Source organism: Ochotona curzoniae, unplaced genomic scaffold (genome assembly GCF_017591425.1).
Source record: "Ochotona curzoniae isolate NIBS_2020 unplaced genomic scaffold, NIBS_Ocur_1.0 contig_3520, whole genome shotgun sequence".
In the NCBI taxonomy this organism is placed as follows: Eukaryota; Metazoa; Chordata; class Mammalia; order Lagomorpha; family Ochotonidae; genus Ochotona; species Ochotona curzoniae.
Genome location: NW_024465894.1, coordinates 31,184,144 through 31,206,690, shown reverse-complemented (window position 1 = coordinate 31,206,690; position 22,547 = coordinate 31,184,144). Strand labels below are relative to the sequence as shown.

Genomic DNA, 22,547 nt, shown 5'->3' with positions numbered 1-22,547 from the left:
TGTAAATGTTTCTGAATATATGAACTCTGCAAAAAACAAGAATACTTTATGTATACTATACAAATATAGACACTGTACAAATACCATCAAGTTAAAACATTAGGCATATTTTATTGCCTACTAAAATTATATTCATTCTTTTCAGTGTTTTCTTTAATGAATCGTAAAAGGTATTTACTTGTGCCTTTTATAGCACCTTCAATTAGCATTAAGAGTTCCTCTTGAAAGATTTCACAGATGTGCACAAAACGGAATCATGTTAGTATACATGTTAAAAGATTACTAGAATTAAAGATCTATATTCCTCCTTCCTCAGCTTGACCTCAGTGAAAGCTGAGGTACTGTGGGGAAAGTACATTACTGAAGAAAAATAGTCATATTAAATACATAGTATTCTTATGGAAGTATGAATGCTTTTATGTATATGTACATACTTTTTAATGAAACAAAGAGTCTAAATTTAATAGCTTCATAGCAATGAAAACAAAGGCCAGTTACTCCAGCCACAGGGCCGCAAAGAACAGCCTATATTCCCAATGAGAGAGTACTGTGACAGCAAAAAGTAAACTCAATTTTATATTATTTCTTGCAGCAGTTGAAATGCAAAGTTCCTGCAGACAGTGACAACAGATCTAAGAAAACGTGAATTCCAGATTTAAACGAGACTTGCTTTCTAACACAAATGGAGGGTCTCTGCAAGCGTGGCTTGCTCTCTGTGGACCTTCTGCTCCAACCACTGCTGAGGCTTAGAGTCATGACCCTCTCAGGTCTCCTTCATGGGACACTAGAAGGAGGAGCACATTAGTAACGCTGTGCCATAATCCATCATGGCAAAACAAAAATGATTCTCCTCTCAGAATCCACAGGCTTACAAATGCATCTGGATAACTGACTAATGGCCAACCTGAAGAGAAATACATTCCCCAAATGTATGAAGAGAGAACACAAACACACAGGCAAGAAAAACACAGGGGAATAAATAAGCAAGCAAGTTTAAAGAGGGTCTACAAAGAGCCTGAAAGGTTTTCTTGATAGTTCTCTAAATGTTTCTGGTCTACCACCGACAGACAGGGATAGATGAGCAGGTGGCATAGAGGTGACGATGCCACTTGGCGTGCCCATTCGCCATACTGCAGTGTCTAGTTCCACATTAGCTTCCCACTAATGTGCAACCAAGAGCAAGCAAGCAATGGTTCCCGGAGGTGGGTCCCTGCCAACACGTGGGAGAGCAACACTGAGTTCTGGGCTCCTTGTACTGACATGGCCCACCCCTGGCGTTGTGGGTGTTTGGGACATAAACTTTAGGAGAGAAAATCAATCTTTCTCTGCTGATCAAATAGGTTCTTTCCCCTGCACTGCTTTCAACTTACAGGTAGAATTAGTCAACAGCGTTTTTTAAAACTCAGTGCTAAAACACACACACACACACAAAGATACAAACAAAACCCTCAGTGCCAACGAGAGGCTTGTGCACTGTTTTAGCTTACATGCCAAAGTCAAGTTTTAAAATTCTATTATCCTTGCAGATAAATTTATTTCCTATCTTATGAAAGCTTAATTCATCATTAATATGAACTTGTGAGAAAAATGATGGTCAGAACAAACATCAGTTTCTAGTTGTATGTAACCATTTCAATAGGAATCAAGTCATTCATCCTACAGAACTAAATTAAGTAGTTATACGAAAAAATACTTGAAACTATGGAACTCAACATAAACCCTAAGAGTGACTTCCAAATAAGCAGGAATCACAGAGCATTCAGTCTCCATCTCCATTCACCAGGTCCCCCAATCATGAATTACCTATTCATTTCCTAACATCAGTCACCTGGCTCAACCAACCAACCAGGTTTTATTTTCTAAAGATCTTACTCTAAACTAACTACAGTGTTTCAGAAGCAAAACAGAAGGCTAGAAGAGCCAAGGCAGGTGCTACAGCCTGACTCGCCCTTTCCACAGAGCTGTGTGAAGGATTCTGCTCTCTACCATAAAGACCTGTGAAGTGCCCCCAGCCCTTTCCTTCATTTAGGACTGTAATCTGCAAGCAGTGAAGTATTCAACCACTTGTGACAAAACATTTATGGCTTTACAAATTTATATTATCGTTGTGAATTTTACTATGAAGGTATTAAGTGTTATATTATCCATACCTTTGCTAGAAATGGCCCTACAGTCCAGATATGGCATTGTGTCACAAAGGGTCGCATGATACATCAAAACACAGAGCCCTAAGTATCCAAGTCAAAAACCCCCAATGGCATGGCAGTCTGTCTTCAACAAGCTAGCTCACTTCCAGCTGCATTACAGGAGGAGTTGCGGAGATGCAGATGTAATAAGCCACTTAAACAAAAGCTTGATGCCTCTAACTCTTAAAGTTAGCATAGGTTCAAAAACATTCCTCTGAGAACATGATGACACCTGCTAGCTTTCACCACAAAAAGAAATTTTTATTTAATTTTTTATTGGAAAGTCATATATACAGAGAGGAGGAGAAACAGATACTCCGTCCATGGATTCACTCCCCAAGTGTCTGCTATGACCCAAACTGCACTGATCCGAAGCCAGGAGCCTCTTTTGGGTCTTCCACATTGGTGCAGGATCCCAAAGCTTTGGGCCATCCTTGACTGCCCGCCCCCTCTCCCATGCCACAAGCAGGGAGCTGGATGGGAAGCAGGGCTGCAGGGACCAGAACTGGCGCCCATATGGGATCCTGGCATGTTGGAGGCGAGGACGTTAGCCACTAGGCTGATGCGCGCCGGGCCCTCATCACAGAAAATTTTTCATTTTCAAGCCACAGTAGAGTTTAGAATTCCAAAGAATTTTTACACCAATAATTTTTTCTATATGTGCCATTTTCTCCTCCCATAGCACATCTTTCATGACATCAATTTTAAGAAAAACTTCTGTTGTGATACTAGCAATAAAATATCCAATGGTAGAAAGCACAAAAATTACATAAGCTTAAAACTAAACTAATAGCAACCTGAAAGAATTCACTACCACAAAACTCCAGTTGCCAGAAAATGTGACATTGACTGTTAAGTGTTTAGTTTACACATTCAAAGGCTAAAACCAAATGGGTGAAAAATTGGTAACATTAGAAAAAATAAATGGCCCAAGCAACAAAAACAAATGTGCATACCTGAATCTAGATTTTTTCAATTTTTTCTTGGTTATTGAGACGGGAGGCTTTTCAGAATAATGCAAACGTAGTCTTATTTCTGTCTGACATGTCAGCCATCCAGAATCCAGAGTTTCAACACCATCTGGCAGAGTAAACACACGAACAAGAGCAATCATTAGTTTTCTAAAGTAACACAATTATAACACACATGATTCTAGTCCTCACATTTTAATACACTAAAGTTGTATAATATTAGTCCTTCACTTGGTCAAATATCCAGATAGTCTTAAAAATTTGTCACTAAAAGGAACCTCACAGGAAGTAAAGACTAAAAGTTAAGTTAGTTACAACTAGCTGTGCTTTAAAAAGTAGATCCTAACAATGTTACTGACATCACCCTCTGAGTAACACTGACCTGGGTCAGGACAGTGTCCCCGGGGACCCCTGTCAGACCTCCGTGCTTCACAGCAGATTCAGCTCAACTAGTGACATCCTGGAGTTTTACAGTTAAGACAGAAGAAGACAGGGATAAAACTACAAGTCAACTCTGCACCTTCCTATTTCTTCACCTCGCCATAAACTGCAGTACCATGGTGTTAGTATTGTGTAACTTGAAACTATCCCTAAGCTTTTTCATTAACATAGTTTTTAAAAAGACACTTCTCTCCACAAATATAACTGTTTAATAATTGTCAATTTTTTAACCAGTGCATGGCAAAATAAATCAAATGGTTTCATTCTGAAAGCTAAATAAAGCTGAATTTAGGAGAATGGTAACAACAAAGAAATGCCGTGTATAACCCTTGATCGTCACACATAACGCAGGGAGGGACACAACACCAGACATTACCAATGAGATGAGCAAACAATCCAAAATACATAACATAAAAACAGTGAAAGAGGACAAGATTCTACAACAAACAATAATGCTGTTCTAGCATATCGTGCTGCTGCTGCAACACCCACAATGTCAGACCAATTCCGAGCAGTTCAAACCCCCATCCAAACACTGCCACGGCAGGCACCACCATGTGAGGATGCGCAGAGCAACACTACAACCAAGCCACTCAGGCCCTATTTCATTTTCTGCTTGATAGGAAACTGGTGATTGGCAATTTACCTCTAGGCCAAGGTCAGCTCAAACACATTCTGCCAACTCCCCTTCCATCTTTTGTCTCCCTAGTTCAGTATCTGAGTGAAATTTAGCAAGATGACCCTAGTAACATTAAGACAATTCCAGTCATTAAAGAAATTTTGAGTGGCCATTGAATGGCATGCATAGTAAGCTAATCCTCTGCCTGCAGCACCTGGTTCCCATTCAGTCCCGGCTGCTGGATTTGTGGCCCAGCTCCCTGCTATGGCCTCGAAGAGTGGAAGATCCTGGCTTAGGTCCTTAGACCTGACACCCATGTGGGAGACCAAAACGAAATTCTTGGCTCCAGGCTTCAGATCAGCTTAGCTCTGGTCAAGTGGTTATTTGGTTATCTTTCTGTCTCTCGCTGTAAATCTGCCTCTCAAATAAAAATGACCAATCTTTATATATAAAAAAAAAGAATCTTGAATCATCAGAGTAAAAGAAAACTATGGTAGTGTACAATATTCAACATATTTTCAAAGTTAAGGAAGAATTTTTACTAAACTGAGAAATAACTTTTTTTGAAGATTTAGCTCTTTTTATTGAAAAAGCAGATATACACAGAGGAGAGACAGAAAGATCTTCCATCCACTGGTTCACTACTCAAATGGCCACAATGGCTGGAGCTGAGCCAATCTGAAGCCAGGAGTCAGGAGCTTCTTCCTGGTCTCCCAGGCAGCTGCAGGGTCCCAAAGCTTTGGGCCGTCCTCCACTGTTTTCCTAGGCCACACGCAGGGAGCTGGATGGCAAGTGGGGCCACCAGGACACAAACCAGTGCCTGCATGGGATCTTGGCACATGAAAGGTGAGGACTTTAACACTAGGTTACTCAACTGGGCCCTGAGAAACGATTTTTAAAGACACAGCCACGGCAGGCATCGTGAGCACAGTGTGTCAAGCCAGCACTTGAGTTATTCACATCCCCTGCCAGGGTGCTGCTTTAAACCCTGGCTGCTCTGCTTCCAAGTCAGCTTTCTGTTAACACGCCTGGAAAGGCAAAAGATGACAGCCCAAGTACTTGGGTATTGCCATCAAAGGACCAAGACACAGATATGGCCACAAACTTTGAATTCCTTTTTTTTTTTTTAAGATTTATTTATTTTCACTGCAAAATCAGATCCACAGAGAGAAGGGAAAACAGAAAGATCTTCTGTTTTCCACTGGCTCACTCTCCAAGTGCCCTCAACAGCTGGAGCTGAGCTGATTTGAAGCCAGGAGCTTCCTCCAGGTCTCCCACGGGGGTGTAGGACCCCAAGGCTTTGGGCGAGCCTCCACTGTCCTCCCAGGTCACAGGCAAGGAGCTGGATAGGAAGTTTATGGGAAGTGGAACAGCCGGGACATGAACTGGCACCCATATAGGATCCCAGTGAGGATTTAGCCAGTAGGCTACTGAGCCGGGTTCACTCCTGGCTTTTAATCAACCCAGCCCAAGTGGCTGCTATAGGCACTTGGAGAGTGAACCAGCAGATAGTAGATCTTTCTCTTTCTCTCACTTGCCTTTTCAAATAAATAGGCAAATGCGGTACACACATCATATGATCAGCCAGAATTACTAATATATTCTGGCCAGTCTGGATTTTAACATTAAGTGCATACACAGACGCTAGTTTGGTGGCACACCAAGTCCTTCCTCTGAACACCCCACTTCTGATCCAACTCCAGCAAATGCCCTGGGAAAAGCAGAAAATGGTCTAAGAGTTTGGGCTCCTGCCATCCACTGGGAGACCCAGGAGCTTCTGGCTCCTGGCTTCAGCTTGACACAGTGCTGGTCACTGAGAACACCCAGGGAGTAAACAAGAAACAGGACTCTGTCGCTGCAGCTCCTCCTCTCTCGCTAACTCCGACTTTCAAACTCAAGGTTCAAGAAATACACAACATGTACAAAGCAATTAAACTGTTTTTGGATCACATCTGTTTTCAAGATCATACATATATGCCCTATTTCCCTATGCTATTTGTTTCCAATGAAATGTAAGGCAGTGAACAGTAAACATTTTAAAACTCAGTCTTACTGTGAATTCCAAACTGTCCATCGTCGATAGTAATTTCACTTTCTAGAATTCAAGGAAAATAGAAAACCTAGTTAATATTCATGACATACACATTATGAAATGAGAAGTTACCCACTTTTAAGACTATTCAAACATTTAATCTACAACTTCAAAAGCTGCCTAAAGTGAATAAGCATATTTATTGTAGCCCTCAGCAAGGAGCCCCTTTGTAAGCAGCAGGCTTAACCAATAGGATTGTTCTTGGAAGCTTGGATTGCTTTTCATCAAACAATAAGGAAGAGAAAGAATGTTCCCTGGTAGGTGCTGTGGAGGCCCGAGGACGCCTTCCGCACCCACCAAGCTGCTGGACAACGGTAACTGCTAGTGTTTTCAAACCCAGGGTCTTGGTACAATCAAAATGCTTATTCTTACTTGCTGCATATTCTGAACTCATGTAAAATGCCATTCTCCTCAAATCTCAAGGATTCTCCACAGCCAGCTAAAAGCTTCACAAACAGCCAACTTACCTGTGCGTCCACGGCCGTGAGGAACTAGCGAAGCCACCGCACTGCTAGCTTCCTCTCCCGGGCCTGCAGCCGCAGGAGAAGCTGCAGAGGCCCCCGGCAGGAAGTCCTCGCCTTCCTGCCTCACTTCTAAGTCTGAAAGGCTAAACCAATGCTAGCTCCTGACAAAGATTCTCACATAGAGCACTTGACATCATTACTCTACTTTTCATATCAAAATACATTTACTTGCAAGATGCTTCAAAATGCATTTTGAATGCTGAATCCCTAATAAATTCTAATCTCAGTATGAAGCTACTATAATTCTAAATATTCTATCACAAAATCTTTAAATATACTATGAAAAATGTACTAAAATATATCCAAAACACCTGAGAGGACGGATGAGATGCTTGTGTAAAGAAAGTGTGTCCTCGCTACAGCACAAGCACAACCTGTCACTGTTTTCTATACAGGCAAAAAAACCAGCCAGCCGGATACCTTACATTCTAATTCTACCTGGAAACTGAAAGATACGGATCTCAGCACTGAATCACTTTAGAGATGACTACAAGTAGGTAATTTAATGTATGTGAAATGAGCTTCAAACTCTATTACAGAATGGAAGAGGAAATTAAAAAATACTGCCAGAAGAGAAATGCCATTTGATAGGCTCCAGAAAACAGAAGTGTTTTGCCAACAAAAACACTGAATTTTAATTCTAGCACCATTAGCAGTCAATGTAAATCAATTATCAGGAACATGCTTACTATAGCAAAGAAATCTGAATTCATACAAGTTTACTCGAGTACATACTAGCTTAAAAAAAAGGCAACAGAAGAAATAGAACAACTTACTATTTAAAGTTAAAATTTTAAGAGTCTTTGTTTTGGGTTCTTTAGCTCTATGCAGTAACCCAATAAAGCCATGATGCTAAGTCAACACGACAGCTTAATGCTCTTAAGGCCTAAGCAGTAACCAAATAAAGCCAAGATGACTATTATCTTACAAACCTTAACTACCCCAAATAGAACTAGGTATTTTAAAATCAATTAGCTAAACCCTAGAAAACAAAAACTAGGCAAGCATTTCTAATAAAGGTTATAAAGAAAGGCAATTAAGAACTATTTAATTTTGAAAGTAAGATACATGAAATCCTAGGTGCAACTGGTAGCACTGATAATGCATTGACTTTAACTCTTTAGAATAAATCTTCCTTAAATCCCACTATGTCATTGACCAGCACACTAGTATTTTTACGCATATGCCTCAAACAGATGCAGCGAATGCCCATACCTAAAGGGGTTATTGATCGTGGTTGTAGATGAGTCTCCCACTTGTGAACTATGACTTGACATGGGCCACCGATAGTCTGCAATTTAAAAGTTACACGTCTGCAATAATTTCTTATATCTTATTTTCTACCAATGACTCCATTAGATGTTTGTGGTCTTAGTCTTATACTAAATATGAGACCAAGAGATTCATCTTGTTAATTATCAGTATTATATGCCCCAAAGCAGGAATGTACCAGGTCACAAAACATGATGAAAATGCTGGAAGAAAAGGAGAGTGAAGCAGTAAACAAAAAAAAATGAGATGAACTAGCACACAAAACTGTCTTAAAACCCATTCTTACATCTGTCTTCAATACCCAATTTTTTTCCAAAGGAAAAAAGCTTAATTTTTAACAGATACTGTGTCTTCAAAGTCAGCACTCAATAAATTTTGTTCGGTATGCCAACAATTAGGTGTTCCTATCAAAGTCTCTCTCTCTACGTCTCCCGGCCTAAGCGAGTCTCCAACAGTGGAGCTGCAGGCGCAAGGAGGTCAATCAATGACCACAGAACTCTGAAGGAAGTCAAGGGCACAGAAGAGTCTTTCTTCAGTTAAGTATGCAAGGACATCAAAGTTCGTCCGTCACAGTGACCAGCATTTCTAAAAAACGTAAGAAGCCCTCAAAGAAAGGATACATGGACAGGTAAATTTGAAGAACAAGTGCGATTAAAGGGGAACTAACAGTTTTATCCGCTCAATTTTTTATTTCATAATGTAACAATTCCTAATACTGTCTTTGCTATCAATCACTAAAAACAAAAGCTGTATGTGTTCCTGATAACACAAACCATTTTAGATCAACAACAAACCACCAAGATTCTGAATGTTCCTAGAAGACCACAGCTTAAGTGTCCTAATGTGCCTTTAATTCTGAAGAAAAATCAGCTAATTAAAATTACGTGCCAAAGGAAAGCCCTATAAACACACAGATCTTGAAATTCTCAAATAACCTTACATATTTCAGTTTTTCCTTAACATGTCCTTTGAGCCCTTTTCTAGACATATTTTACACTAAAAAGTCCAGAACACATTTTTCTTCTATATATTGTACTTCTTCAAATGGCACTAAAAAGTTACATATACAGAATATATATATATTTCAATGTTGACTGTCTCTAGTAAGTGCTAAATGATACCAAGCATTTAATAAATTTGGCACATTAAATTTTTGCTTTTATTTATTTCTTTATTTTTAAATTCTTTTAACTGGAAAGTCAGATTTACAGAAAGGAGAGACAGAGAAATCTTTCATCTGCTGGTTCACTTCCCAAGTGGTCACAACAGCCAGAGCTGAGATAATCCAAAGCCAGGAACCAGGAGCTTCTTCCAAGTCTCCCACATGGGTGCAGGTCCCAAGGCTTTGGGCCATCCTTGACTGCTTTCCCAGGCCACAAGCAGGGAGCTGGATGGGAAGTGGGGCCGCCAGGACACAACCAGCACCCATATGGGATCCCAGTGCATGCAAGGTGAGGATTTAGCTGCTAGGCTATTGCGCCGGGCCTGGCACATTAAATATTTAAACAAAGGTAATTCTGTCACCTAAAATAACAGGTTAAAATTTCTTGTTTTTGCAAACATAAAGTTTAAAATCTGAAACAGACTGGATATGCAAATAGTTAATATGGAAAAATGCTTTTTGTTTAGCTGTGTGCCTGGTTGCCACAGTTTACTTACAGATTGGGCAAAAACTGTTGAAAGGATGTATTCCGGGGGCCATCACGATGGCTCAAGCTGCTAATACTCTACCTGCAAGCACTGGGACTCCATCTAGGCACTGGTTCGTGCCCCACCTGCTCCACTTCCCATCCAGCTCCCTGCTTGCGGCCTGGGAAAGCACTGCAGGCAGACCCAAAGCCTAGGGACCTGCACCCATGTGGGAGACGCAGAAGAAGCTCCTGGCTCCAGGCTTGGGGATCAGCTCAGCTGCACCCACTGAGGCCATTTGAGTGAACTAATGGATTAAAGATCTTTGTCTTTCACTCTCTGTAAAATCTGCCATTCCAATAAAAACTTTAAAATCTTAAAAAAATAAATAAAAGAATGTATTCTGAAATAACTTATTCCAAACGTGCTGCATTTATCTCCATTATACCAAAAAAAAAAAGGAGATACATTTACTGCTATACCTGCCAAGTGACATTACTTTCTTACCTATTAAAAAACAAACAAAAAACAAAAGCAAAACCTCTCTAGACTTCAAAGGATGGACAAATCCACATTTAAGGACAGGTATGCTTCTCAGCAGGAGACGACGCTGTGCTTTCCATCCAGCTCTCCAGCTCCCCTCCTGCCACCTACTCTAAAAATCTCTTCTCTGTAAAGGTGGTATGGACTTAAAATTTTATATAAACTAACATCAAAGGTAAGGTTAGAATGGTAAACTTACTATGTTGACTGGAATTAAAATGTGGGTGGCAAAAATGAGAGGGAATATTTTGTTTTGTCTTAACTCGGAAGTACCTAACAAAGCATTTAATCATATTTCTAGAATTAATGATGTAAAAACAGTCCTGTGGACTAAGTATTTGATAAGGAATCTATTTTAGCAACAGTTTTAACTCCACTCATACCATACCATAAAACAATCCAGACCTAGCAGAGATCTGAGGAAAAGTCTGAGGGGCCAGTTTAACAGGTCACTTACGATTCTGTTAGCATTTAGACTACAAATCCTTGTTAGATAGTATATGAACTGCCACAATACTGAGTAAAAAAAAAACCTTTCTTTTAAAAAGTTTGCTTCTAAAATTGCTATAAAGTTCTTTAAAAAAAAATTTAGAAACTATTGAACATTCAAAAGCTTTAAAACTCAGTGATCACTTTACAGCATGCAATCCTTCCTAACATCTTCAGGTTTCAGAGAAAAGTACAGGGTGGATCTTTGGGAAAAAATAACAAATAGCATCAATCCAAATCAATATTGCATTAATGGCACTAGTGGAGTTATCTTACTTCTGCAGATACAAAAATCAGATGGCTACAAAAAGGTTTACGCTTGTAAACATATATAAACAAAAAACAGTTTAAGGGGGAAAGGCCTTGCTGATTGCCTCCCTCAACAGTTCCTGACTTCATCAGCGATATCCAGCACTGAGAAACACAAACACCATCAACATGCTAACTGGAGGGTTATTTCTAATTTCTAATAAATTTCCAAAAATTAGCTAGTCAAGTAATATCACTGTGTGTAGATGTTAAATTGTCATCTCCAACAGCTAAAGTAACCTGTATGTCAAGGGTGGGAACAAGAAATGTTTACTGATAACATCACACAGAGGCCAAACTCAACATTATTTAACAGTCTCTGTTTTGTAAGAGAAGTAAGAAAAATGGTCATCTAGGCTTGAGTAAAGCCAAGCAAGCTAGGTAAACAGCTAAATGCTTCTGAGAAGGTTCAAAACTCAGCATTTCAGAGCATTTAGCATCCAGAAGAATGTCACTACATTAAAAAAACCACTTGCTATCCTGGAAATGAACTGTTATTTGTCTATCATAGATGACTGTTTTGTAAAAACCTTTAAACAAAAATCAGGAAGAGTAAGATAATTAATTCACGAGTGAATGTTAGCATCTGTAAAAGCTGGAAATCTAGTGATGCTACTAAAAGCAAAGACCTGTTTTGATAAAAAAAAAAAAACAAAAACAAAAACAAAAAAACACCTTTTCAAAAGTAGGAACAAGAACTGGCTAACAGCTCCCTATGAAACACTCCTAATCACAGCTACCTGCAAAGGATGAGCTATGAATTATGAGAGAATAGTTAAACTGCCTGCTGATGTAAGCGCACATTGGGGAAGATGTGACACCCATGAAGCGCCTGCCTGCACAGGCATCCAGCGTGTTCATCCAGAGACTGCCTGTGCTTGCTCTGTTAGTGTACCTATCACTGACACAATTATTTTAAAATTCAATACTGTGTTCTAATTTCACAAAGAAAATAGAGCTATGAAAAACAAATATTTGAAACTTGCAACTTTTAAACTGAAAGGAATGTCAGAAAAAGCAAAGTATGGAAGAGAAAACATGAATGATAAAATTTTATTTGCTCACAATAAAATTTTAGTAACGAAAGGACCTAAGAAAGCTGCAGTTGAAGCCTGTCATTTTATGGGTGAAGAAGTTTAAGTCCAAAACATGAGTGGCTTGTTCAAAACCACAAAACTTGACCGGGTAGTTACCTCCTAAAGTTCTTGACCCAGTAAAACCAACCTTCTCTCCCAGCTCAGCTTTGCCATGTTGTCAACATCACTCTAGTCCCACCATTCTCTACATTCACTGAATACAGAGGCCGTTAGTTCACAACATTTCAGGTTAAGACCCCTTGCGATCAATTCCATCATTGAACAATGCGCAACTCAACAAGATTTAATAAATCTAATAAAAATGTTTCATTTAAAAGGCGCCACCAACTTTTAAAAGAAATAAATGTCACTATAAGTTGGCATATGGGAGGGAAAAAACCTCTAGCCATATGCATGGAATTTTATGTAGCTATTGACTCTATTCCATGAAAAACATACTTACCATGGCGGCCCCTGCATCACACGGTACATGTGTACGCGATACAGAGCACCTACTTAAAGAAACACACTCACCAACACATACTGTAAACTTTTGCAAGTATTACAAGGGAAAAACTTGTTTTTTACTGTTATGCAGACTTCTTGCCAATTTTTCCAAAGGGTAGCTGGAGTGATTTTGTTCCTTTTGGTTACATTTTCAATGAAAAGGAAAATGACTGTGGGTTGGCTTGATTTAACATATGTTAACAACAGTCTTACTTTAGAAATCACTGTTTTTCCATATCCAAGTAAAATCTAATTGATTTCACATGTTGCAAAGCTAACTTTCATATCCCGCATTCTCAAATATATTTTCAATGTTTTGAGTGCTATGGCCTACATTTCTGTTTCTAATTGTTTGATTGATACTGATAATTATGCCATGCTGCATAACACCAATGCCAAACAGTAGATGCTGTTACGTCACTGAGTAAGACTATTGTCAAGATAAGCCAACAATGATCAACCATAATGTAATTTAAGTTCAATTACTGAGTACTTATAAAAAATATTCTTATAATAAAAACGTAATAGGTGCAAAAGACAGCTGAAGTGGGTTTGTCAGTCTTCTTTTTTATGATGGTGGCTAGAGCACAAATAGTGGCTGCTTGTACAAGTGTTCAGCAGCCCCCACAGGAAGTCTTCTTCAGGAAGCTCTAGTGAGGCTAGTTCCTATACACCTGCCTGAGCCTTTGTTCACTTGCAGCCCAAGTGTGTGCAAAGGTAAAAATTCAGTCAATAACTATCTGTAAAGGTTAAAGAATCAACATTTTTGTCTTTACTAAATATGAAAACAACCCCCAAATAACAAACTGTGGTAAGCAGGCAGGTTGAGAACACGTATTTCAGAGGCCTTCAGAAAACATCCTGGCCTAGCAAGTCTTTGAAAAACATACAACGCGGAATCACTTCAATTTTCACAGACATGTAAAACAACACAGCCATCAAAAAATGGCTGCAGCTAAATAATTTTATAAATATACACTTAAGCCTGGCTATGTACTCCTCTAAATTAATACCACAAAATAATTTAAAACAAAATAAAAAGGAAAATCTTTGCAACTGGTTACTAATTAGTTCAAAGTACCAGAAGATGCACACCTTCAAAGAACACTTAGCTTTACGGCAAATGTTGTGACTTTGTGATTTCAGAGCATACTTACTATTATTAGTCTTTAGAACTTGCTGGCAGAGAAGGTCTGCCTGTGATGTGGCTATCACCTTGCAACCTAAATGTTAACTAAGAATTCTGTTCCTTATTTGACCCAAACAAACTTATTTTGTTTTTAAATTGTGTTCAAATTAGTTGCTTTGGAAAGAAGTACTGAAGACAATGGAATGTGGATACAGAAAACATACCTTTGGTTCTAAAAAGCACCCTTTGAAGTAGCGATACTGAACTGACGTTCCTCTATTGAGTACAATGGTTACTTTCCATGACATGCTGTTAGGAGAGAAAGAAAGCAGAGCCATCAGGACCAAACTCCACTGAGGGGAGCCTGCTCACTCACAGCGACTCTGCAGGAGCCCAGCACCACCTCCTACCCAGAGGTCTCCTTCAGTCCTGTGCAGCAGGCACACAAAAAAATTCCCTACAGTTCATGATTGCAGTTGATTCTGAGCTTCAAGTCATATTTTGTGTCCAAAATACGGTCCACGATCTTTAATCTTTAGGATCAGACAGGACACTGTCAAAAATGCAGACTCACACGCTGTCCCAGGCCCATTCAATCTAGTCTCCGGGGCTAGGTCCTCCAACAACCTGGATATAAGATTTTTATAATGGTGGCCAAGAGAATAAATAGTTGCTGTATTTTACAAGCTAAGGTGAGAGTCAGCAGGAGAACATGACCCAAACCTTCCTTCAGCCTCAGGGTAGCTCAGTGAACACAGAGCAGCTCCAGGTTCCTTCTGGAAGGCCAGATGGCAGACATAGCTGCCACTGTGGCTGTACCAAGCCACTCCACTTTCCAACCCAATCCTGGCTCCTAACAAAAGATCCACAAACAGCTGTCACCCTTGAGACCCTGCACCCAGAAGATCTGGGTGGGAGACCCGGAAGCTCCTGGCTCCTGGCTTTGGATTGGCTCAACTCTAGCTGTTGCAGCCATCTGGGAAGTGAACCAACAGACGGAAGATCTTCCTCTGTGTCTTTCCTCCTCTCTGTAAATCTACCTTTCCAATAAAAAACAAAAACCAAACCAGAAAATCAAATCCTCCCTAAGCAATCTAATGTCCAGCACTGGTTGAGAACCACAAAACAGAAGCAATAAAACCTGAGCCTTTGGAAAGCATGAAAAACAGAAAGAAAGAAGGAAAAAAAAAAAAAAACCCACAAAATGATGACAATGCACAGCAGGAGTTTTTTACTCTACTTCTCTAAGGTAAAACAGCAAAGGTCCCTGTGCTCAGCTGGCTAACCCTCCGACTACAAGTACCGGGATCCCAAGATGCTCCACTTCCCATCCAGCTCCCTGCTTATGGCCTGGGAAAGCAGCAAAAGATGGCTCAAATCCTTGGGACCCTGCAGCCATATGGGAGATCCGGAGTAAGCTACTGGCTTCAGCTCAGCTCAGCTTTGGTCACTGTGGCCATTTGGGGAATGAACCAGCAGCGAAATATTCTGTCTTCTTCTCTCCGTAAATCTGCTTTTCCTATAAAAGCAAATAAATCTTTAAAAAGAAAAAAAAAGAAAGAAAAAGAAAGAAAAAGAAAGAAAGAAAGAAAAAGAAACAATAAAATTAAGAATAAGCCATGGGACCAGTGTTGTACCGTAACGTGTTAATGGGCTAAGTTGCCATATATTATATGGGTGCTATATGGGTACCAATTCTTGCCCCAGCTGTTCCACTGACAATCCAGCTTCTTGCTAGTGCACCTGGAAAAGCAGTGCATGACAGTTCAAGTTCCTGGGCCTCTGCCACTCATACTGAGACCCAGAAGATCCTGGCTACTGCCTTCCACTTGGCCTAGCCCCAACAGTGGTAGCCATCTGGGAAGTGAACCAGTGGATGGAAGATCTCTTTTCCTGTCTTTCCCTCTAATCTCTCTTAACTCTTTCAATATAAACAAATCTGTCTTTTAAAAATATGTAAAGAACAAGGAGACTTAAGTATTGTTCAGTGACTTAAGAATGACCTTCATCTGACAAACTGCAAGAGGAAGCAGGCAGCGAGGTAGCTCCGCACAGCGCCTGGTTTTGAACTGCGCTCACACGCTTCCTCAGGAGAGGCTGTGAGTAGACAGCCATTCCAGCAGAGCTCCAGCTGCTGCCAGCCAGGGCTCTGGAAGGCTGTGGGGCCGGGGTGGGCCGGGTGGCAGCAGGGCTAAAGTGCAGCTCAGGATCCCAGCTTCCAATCACAGATGGAGCCTCTCCTCATCCAGCTTCCTAGTAAGGCGCACCCTGGGGGATCTGCCGGAGACCTGGATGTGTTCTGGCCCAGGGCCATGGGTCTCGGCCTGCTGCACGCGAATGACCCAACAGATGACAGCCTGATCACTACCGCTCTTCACATGCACAGACTGAGTGCCAGTGAGGGGCATGAGGGGAGGCTGACTCTGAGAAAGGCACGGAGAACTCACAGGATGTTGGCTGAAGGCAAACAGATGACCCTGGGTCATCTCCTTCTCCACTCCCTGTGAAGCAATCGATCTGCGAGGTAGCAATCCTCAGTGTACATCAGTGAAGAAATGGCTGGTCCCTTAAAGTCAAGTACAGCTATCTCATTCCGCTCCCATCACGTTACCAGGCTGGGCGAAATCAACTCAAGACAGCAGAGGTGTTTTATCGACAAGCTCAGGAGTGGCTGATCAGAAAATTAAGGAAAAGCAGCCACTTGAAGGGAATAAACCAATGTGTCACTCTGTGAAAGACTGCGGAAAAGGACACATCAGTACCATTTCTCAAAATCCTACCTACAAAAACAGGTTAGTTCTGTGGTGCAATAAGCCAGCATCCCCTATGGGGGCAGGTCCAAGCCCCAGATGCCTCATTCTGATCCAGCTCCCCGTTTGTGGCCTGGGAAAGCAGCAGCGGATGGCCCAAGCCCTAGGGCCCTGGTCTTACGTGAGACCTGGAGAAAGCTCCTTGCTCCTGCTTTCAGACTGCTCCAGTTACTTGTGCAGTGAACCAGCAGGAAGATTCTCTTTCTCTGATTTTCAAAAACATAAACCTAAAAAGCAAAATCTACCTATGAAAACAGCTGAGAAAGTGTCATTCCACTGGAAAGATGTTCTAGCGTGTTTTTGGTTTTTCTTCTCCCACAAGTCACATTATGGAACTGCTCTACTTGCCTTTGTTTTATTATCATCCTCTTCCAACTACCTGCTATGAACAATCAGCTTGTTTTCTCACATCTCTCCTCAGTCTGTCTGGACACCACTACCTCTATGATCCACCTATCCAGTTCAGTGAAGCAAGTCCGAGTTCATGTGACATGCGTCGATGTCCTGTCAATGCCAGACAGCCACAAAGGATTCTAAATGTCTTTCCATCTCTGTACTTTTGCTTTTTAAAGAGTTATTTACTTTTATTTGGAAAGTCAGGTATACAGAGAGGAGAAGAGAGAGGAAGATCTTTCATCTGACGGTTCACTCCCCAAGCGACCGCAACAGGTGGAGCTGAGCCACTCTGAAGCAAAGAGCCAGGAGTTTCTTCTAGGTGTCCCACATGGGTGCAGGGTCCCAAAGCTTTGGGCTGTCCTCGACTGCTTTCCCAGGTCACAAGCAGGGAGCTGGATGAGAAGCAGGTTGGCCAGGATTAGAACCAGCGCCCATGTGGGATCCCTGGGCATTCAAGGCGAGACTTAAACTGCTATGCTACAGTGCCGGGCCCCAATCTCTGTATTCTTCCCTCATAAGTGGTTAGACTTTTGACCAGTGCTATCTAAGGGGCACATTTTCAGTGATGCTGCTGTACAGGAAACAGACTTTAAGTCTCAAGCGCCCTAACAATTCCCTAACAAGTGCCGATCATTCCTTACAGGGGCCATTGGATGCATCTATGCCACTTACAAGCTATAACAAAGTGTGGAAAGTGTCACCACCTTACCTGCAGGTGCCCGAGCCCCATTCATAGCTCTGGCTCAGGCCATAGCTGGCTGCCTGTAGGAAGCCGGCCCCACTGTATCTGTGACAAGGCTAATGCAAGACTGAATTAACATTCAATGCATCTTTTTACATTACCTAAGACAAAGCGTGTGTTCCGCTTTGTGCTTCTTTTAGTTAATACCATATACTTTAACAAGATAATTACATAGATGAAAAAAATAATTAGGTCTTTAATATAGAATATGTACCGAGAATCCAAGTTAATGCATTACAAGGCAATATAATGGGGGGGGGGGGAGCATCATGGCCCAACAGACTAATCCTCCAACCTGTGGCACCAGCATCCCATATGGGCACCAGTTCATGTCCCAGCTGCTTCACTTGCGATCCAGCTCCCTGCTTATGGCCTGGAAAGCAGCAGAGAGCTCAGGTCCTTGGACCCTGCACCCGTGTGAGAGTCCCAGAAGACCTAGAAGGTCCAGAAGAAGCCCCTGGCTCCCAAATTCAGATCAGCTCAGCTCTGGCCTTTGAAGCCATCGGGGAATGAGCAAGCAAACAGAAGACCTTCTCTCCAGCACTCCTTCTCTCTGTAAATCTGCCTTTCAAATAAAAGATACATAAATCTTTTTTTTTTTAAAAGGGCAATATTTGGAAGCATGGTTTTTAAATATCAAAAGAACTAGTCAAGAGTTTTAAGTACATGTGAAAGAAAGCATTCATCAAAACTAAAACCCCAAGAAAGCCATCTCTCCAAAGTCCCCTGGTTCCATGACCCAAGTCCCCGACGTCCTGTAACCTGACACCTGTGCTTACCTTTCCCCGGTCTCATTCTCTGGAAGAAGAGTGACAGCACTTTGAGGGTTCCAGTTGCCCAATGCATCACAGCTTCCACATATTGCAAAAACTTCTCCTGAAGAAACAGAACCATCAGTCCGTCAGTTACAATGTTAGGGCTCCGCAGGTAAGTTTCACATTTTAGTTCTAAGAAAGCAAAGCAGACAGTGGCATCAGCTCAGCCGACACAGACTCCCATTGGCACAGAGTCAGGAGCCTCGGTGGAGACTGCATCGGGTGGAAGGATCATGGGATCAGACTCACCCGTCCAAACCCCCCAACGCCAGAGAAAGGGACAAGCACGGGGATAACATGCTACAGATCAACATTATAACCTGGACAGCAGCAATGTGATCTTAAAATCCTGAAAAGCAGTCAGCACTGTGTCTTAGTGAGTAAGTCTGCCATGCTGGCATCCCATGGGGTGTTGCTTGAAGACCCAGCTGATCCACTTCCAATCCAGCTCCCTGCTAATCCAGAAAAGCAGCAGAGGATGGTCCAAGTTTTGAGCCCCTGAAGCCACCGGGAGAACTCACGAAGCTCCTGGCTCTGGCTCGTTCCAGCCCTGGCAGCTGCGGCATTTGGGGAGTAAGCCAGTGGATTGAAATCCTTTCCCCTTCTCTCTAACTCTTTTAAAAACATTTTTTAAAAATCTTAAAAAAAAAAAAACCTCAAGGTGGGACAGTAGCAATGTAATATTAAAATTACTAAAGACTTCGTGAAAAAAATCTAAAACTATAGGTAGCTCTAAGCACCTGTGTTAGCACTTCATAAGCTTAGACTGTCTAAAACTGCCTGAAACTCGAGCGTGGCAGTTAACACATGCAAGTCCTCAGGACTATGTGGGGATCACATGTCAAATAGAAATCTTTTTGAAGTAACAAGATTTATGTTCTGATTATGTTCAGATTATGTTCATCACTACTTTGGGATTTTTTAAAAAGGTAAACAACAGTGCTGACTCTGAAGCCCAAATGCCCATCTTCATGACCCTTACGCTGCTATGTAATGCGCGGTGCACTGCAGCTCCCAGTTCTCAAGGGACAGATGACTGCGGAGCCACTGTTCTGGCTGCTGCAAATCCCTCACAAACTCATGCAAACCTTCATAGAGTGAGTTTTTTATTCACACGCAAAGTAGCAGGCTACGAAGCACAAAGAACAGAATCCCCAGATGGAAAGAGTGAAACTTGGGGAGGCAGTAGTTCAGCTTCCTCTGAGGGTCTTTCTCTGCTTCCCTGGGAATAACGTCTCTGAACACTTTTTTTTTTTTTTTAATCTCAAAAGCAGAGTTACAGAGAGAAAGAAAAATCTACAACTGTTGATTCACTCCCCAAATGGCTGTGAAGGGCCAGCGACTGGCCAGACTAAAGCCAGAAGCTTCATCCAGATCTCCCACACGGAGACAAGCGCCCAAGTCACCACCACCTCCCTTCCCCATGTCAAGTTAATTCTTCTGCAGCTAATGCTGTCATCACTCAATGCACCTGACACTGTCAGCTTCCAACTTACAGGGCCCTCTGACAACTCCCTCAAAAGGGGCATGTGGTTCTGTGTCCTTCTTTTCAAGAGGAGGCTGCACATGGACCAGGGCGGAGAGCCTGACTCAAGGGGAAAGGAGCTCTCAGACGACCGGTATTCTCCAATCTGCACAATTCTGTCCAGAGGTGGAGCTGTACCACATTAGCCTGGCTAATAGTTTGAACTCACAAAGCTTGCCAACTGCTATGACAGTGGCTGAAACAAACATGTTAGGTATAACATGAGTCGTTCATTTATTCTTTGAATGCATGTTTACTCCACTCGTGTTCTGTTCGAGCCAGGCACTACGCTAGGTGCAGGAATGCAGCACACACAAGCCCAACACACACTTTCTTTTTTTTTTTTTTTTTTTTTTAAAGATTTATTTTTATTATTATTTTTTATTGGAAAGGCGGATATACAGAGAGGAGAGACAGAGAGGAAGATCTTCCGTCCGATGATTCACTCCCCAAGTGAGCCGCAACGGGCCGATACTATGCCGATCCGAAGCCAGGAGCCTCTTCCGGGTCTCCCACGCGGGTGCAGGTTCCCAAAGCTTTGGGCCGTCCTCGACTGCTTTCCCAGGCCACAGGCAGGGAGCTGGAAGGGAAGCGGGGCTGCCGGGATTAGAACCGGCGCCCATATGGGATCCCGGGCGTGCAAGGCGAGGACTTAGCCACTTGCGCCACCGCGCCGGGCCCCCAACACACACTTTCACAGTGCTTACAACAAATACACTGAAACAACTGTAAAACCTAAGAGAAGAGGCCAGTGTTAAAGTGCAGCACACTGAGCCACCGCAAAATAAGACATGCGTCCTAGATGGGCTCGAGTTTCAGTTGCCTCACTTCTAATCTAGTTATCTCCTAATGTGCCTCAGAAGGCACTAGAAGACGGCCCAAGTGCTAGAGTCCTGGCACCCAGGGGGAAACTAGACTGAGTTTCATCCAAGCTCCTGCCATCATGGCCATTTGGTGAGTGAATCAGTGGGTAGAAAACCTGTCTGTCTGCCTCTCCCTTTGTCTTTCAAATAAAGTAAATCTTTACCAAAAAAAAAAAAAAAAAAAAAAAACCACCTAAGTGATAGAATAAACTCATGTCAAATACTGAGAAAATGTCACCGAGGCTATGACACAGGGAAGAGTCAGGAACAGGGATGGGCAGATACAAATTTGAGAATACCCCCCATGACCACCACCAAAAAAAAAGGGGAGAAAAGGGAAAGAAATGCAGCAGATCTGGAGAACTGAAAAAGGCCACCAGGACCAGCGCAGTAACAGGGCAGCAGGCAACCCAGGTGGAATGCAGTTTCAACATGCCATTTTACACTAAAATCACTGCACAATTCCTCAATAGAAAAAAAAAAAATAGAGAAAGAGAGATGCCAAAAAAAGGTGCATTCCTAGGTAGAAAACAAAACTATATCCAGGCCAAATATTTTACCAAACTTCTACACTAGCAAGTTCCTTCATTTTCATGCTTCTTTAAAACACACACACACACACACACACACAACCATCTACATTCTGTGAAAAAAACATATTCAGTTTACTTGGAAAGCTTGAGAATAAGACATTATGAAAATTTCTTCCCTTGCATTTAGTAGGCTGAGGATTATCAAACAAGGCCTACAGCCCACTGTTATTTTCATATAAAAATCAGGCACATTCTAAGAACTATGTATTTAAGATAACTTAAGTAACAGGCTTGAGGCTACGAGGTGGTGTAATAAGTGAAGCCACGGCCTGCAGTCCTGGCATCCCATATGGGTGCCTATTCGAGCCCCAGCGTTCTGCTTCTGACCCAGCTTCCTGGAGCAGAGGATTGCCCAAGCATTTGGACCTGGTATCCATGCACAGGACACGAAAGAAGCTCCTGGCCCCTGGCTTCAGCCTGGCCCAGCCCCGGCAGTTCTGCCGTCTGGGGCTGAACCAGCAGATCGAAGATCCACCTCTCTCTGCCTCTCAATCTGTAACTACGTTTCAAATACATAAAGTAAATTAAAAAAAAAAATGCTTACAGAATTTTAAAAATTATTTAATTACTTTGGTCAAGCTTTCCAATACCTGGTAAAAGAGTTCCTCTTATTTCAAAGGTGACCCGACACGGCGTCATTGTGAAGGAGTTACTTCAGGATGTCTAGCTAGGAGAAAAAAGAAGTCACTGGTTATAGTACAAGAAATTACTAGCTATAGACACTACATCATGAGACAAATTAAATCAATACCTATACTTGCATTTTAAAAATAATATTTAGTATCTTTGCAACTTCACGCTTCATTTGTTTTGAGAAAAACTGATGAGCTAAAGAAAAAAAATAAGCAAAAAATAAAAATGAATCATCTATGAGTAATTAACCAAACTATTATCTAGTCTCTAGCAAGTTTTAAGGCTTTATGTTACAAATCTATTTGGTTAGAATGCAAAAAACAGAAAAAGTACAAAGCAAATGTCCAAACTTTTTAAGGAGTCAAGATTCTCAGAAGCCACAA

General features: G+C 41.7%; 1 protein-coding gene across 1 annotated transcript in view; it reads right to left on the bottom strand.

The window, feature by feature from the left end:
* Positions 1–22,273, bottom strand: part of GPCPD1 (glycerophosphocholine phosphodiesterase 1) — a 46,159-nt gene extending 23,886 nt beyond the window's left edge. Inside the window, exons 1-6 of the mRNA XM_040980988.1 lie at positions 22,122–22,273; positions 18,515–18,611; positions 14,012–14,096; positions 8,049–8,124; positions 6,271–6,312; positions 3,143–3,266 (exon numbers count right to left, since the gene is read on the bottom strand). Coding sequence (XP_040836922.1) covers positions 3,143–3,266; positions 6,271–6,312; positions 8,049–8,124; positions 14,012–14,096; positions 18,515–18,611; positions 22,122–22,170 — 473 coding nt within the window. The 5' untranslated portion in view covers positions 22,171–22,273. The remainder of the gene's footprint in view (positions 1–3,142; positions 3,267–6,270; positions 6,313–8,048; positions 8,125–14,011; positions 14,097–18,514; positions 18,612–22,121) is intronic.
* Between the last annotated feature and the right edge of the window lie 274 nt (positions 22,274–22,547).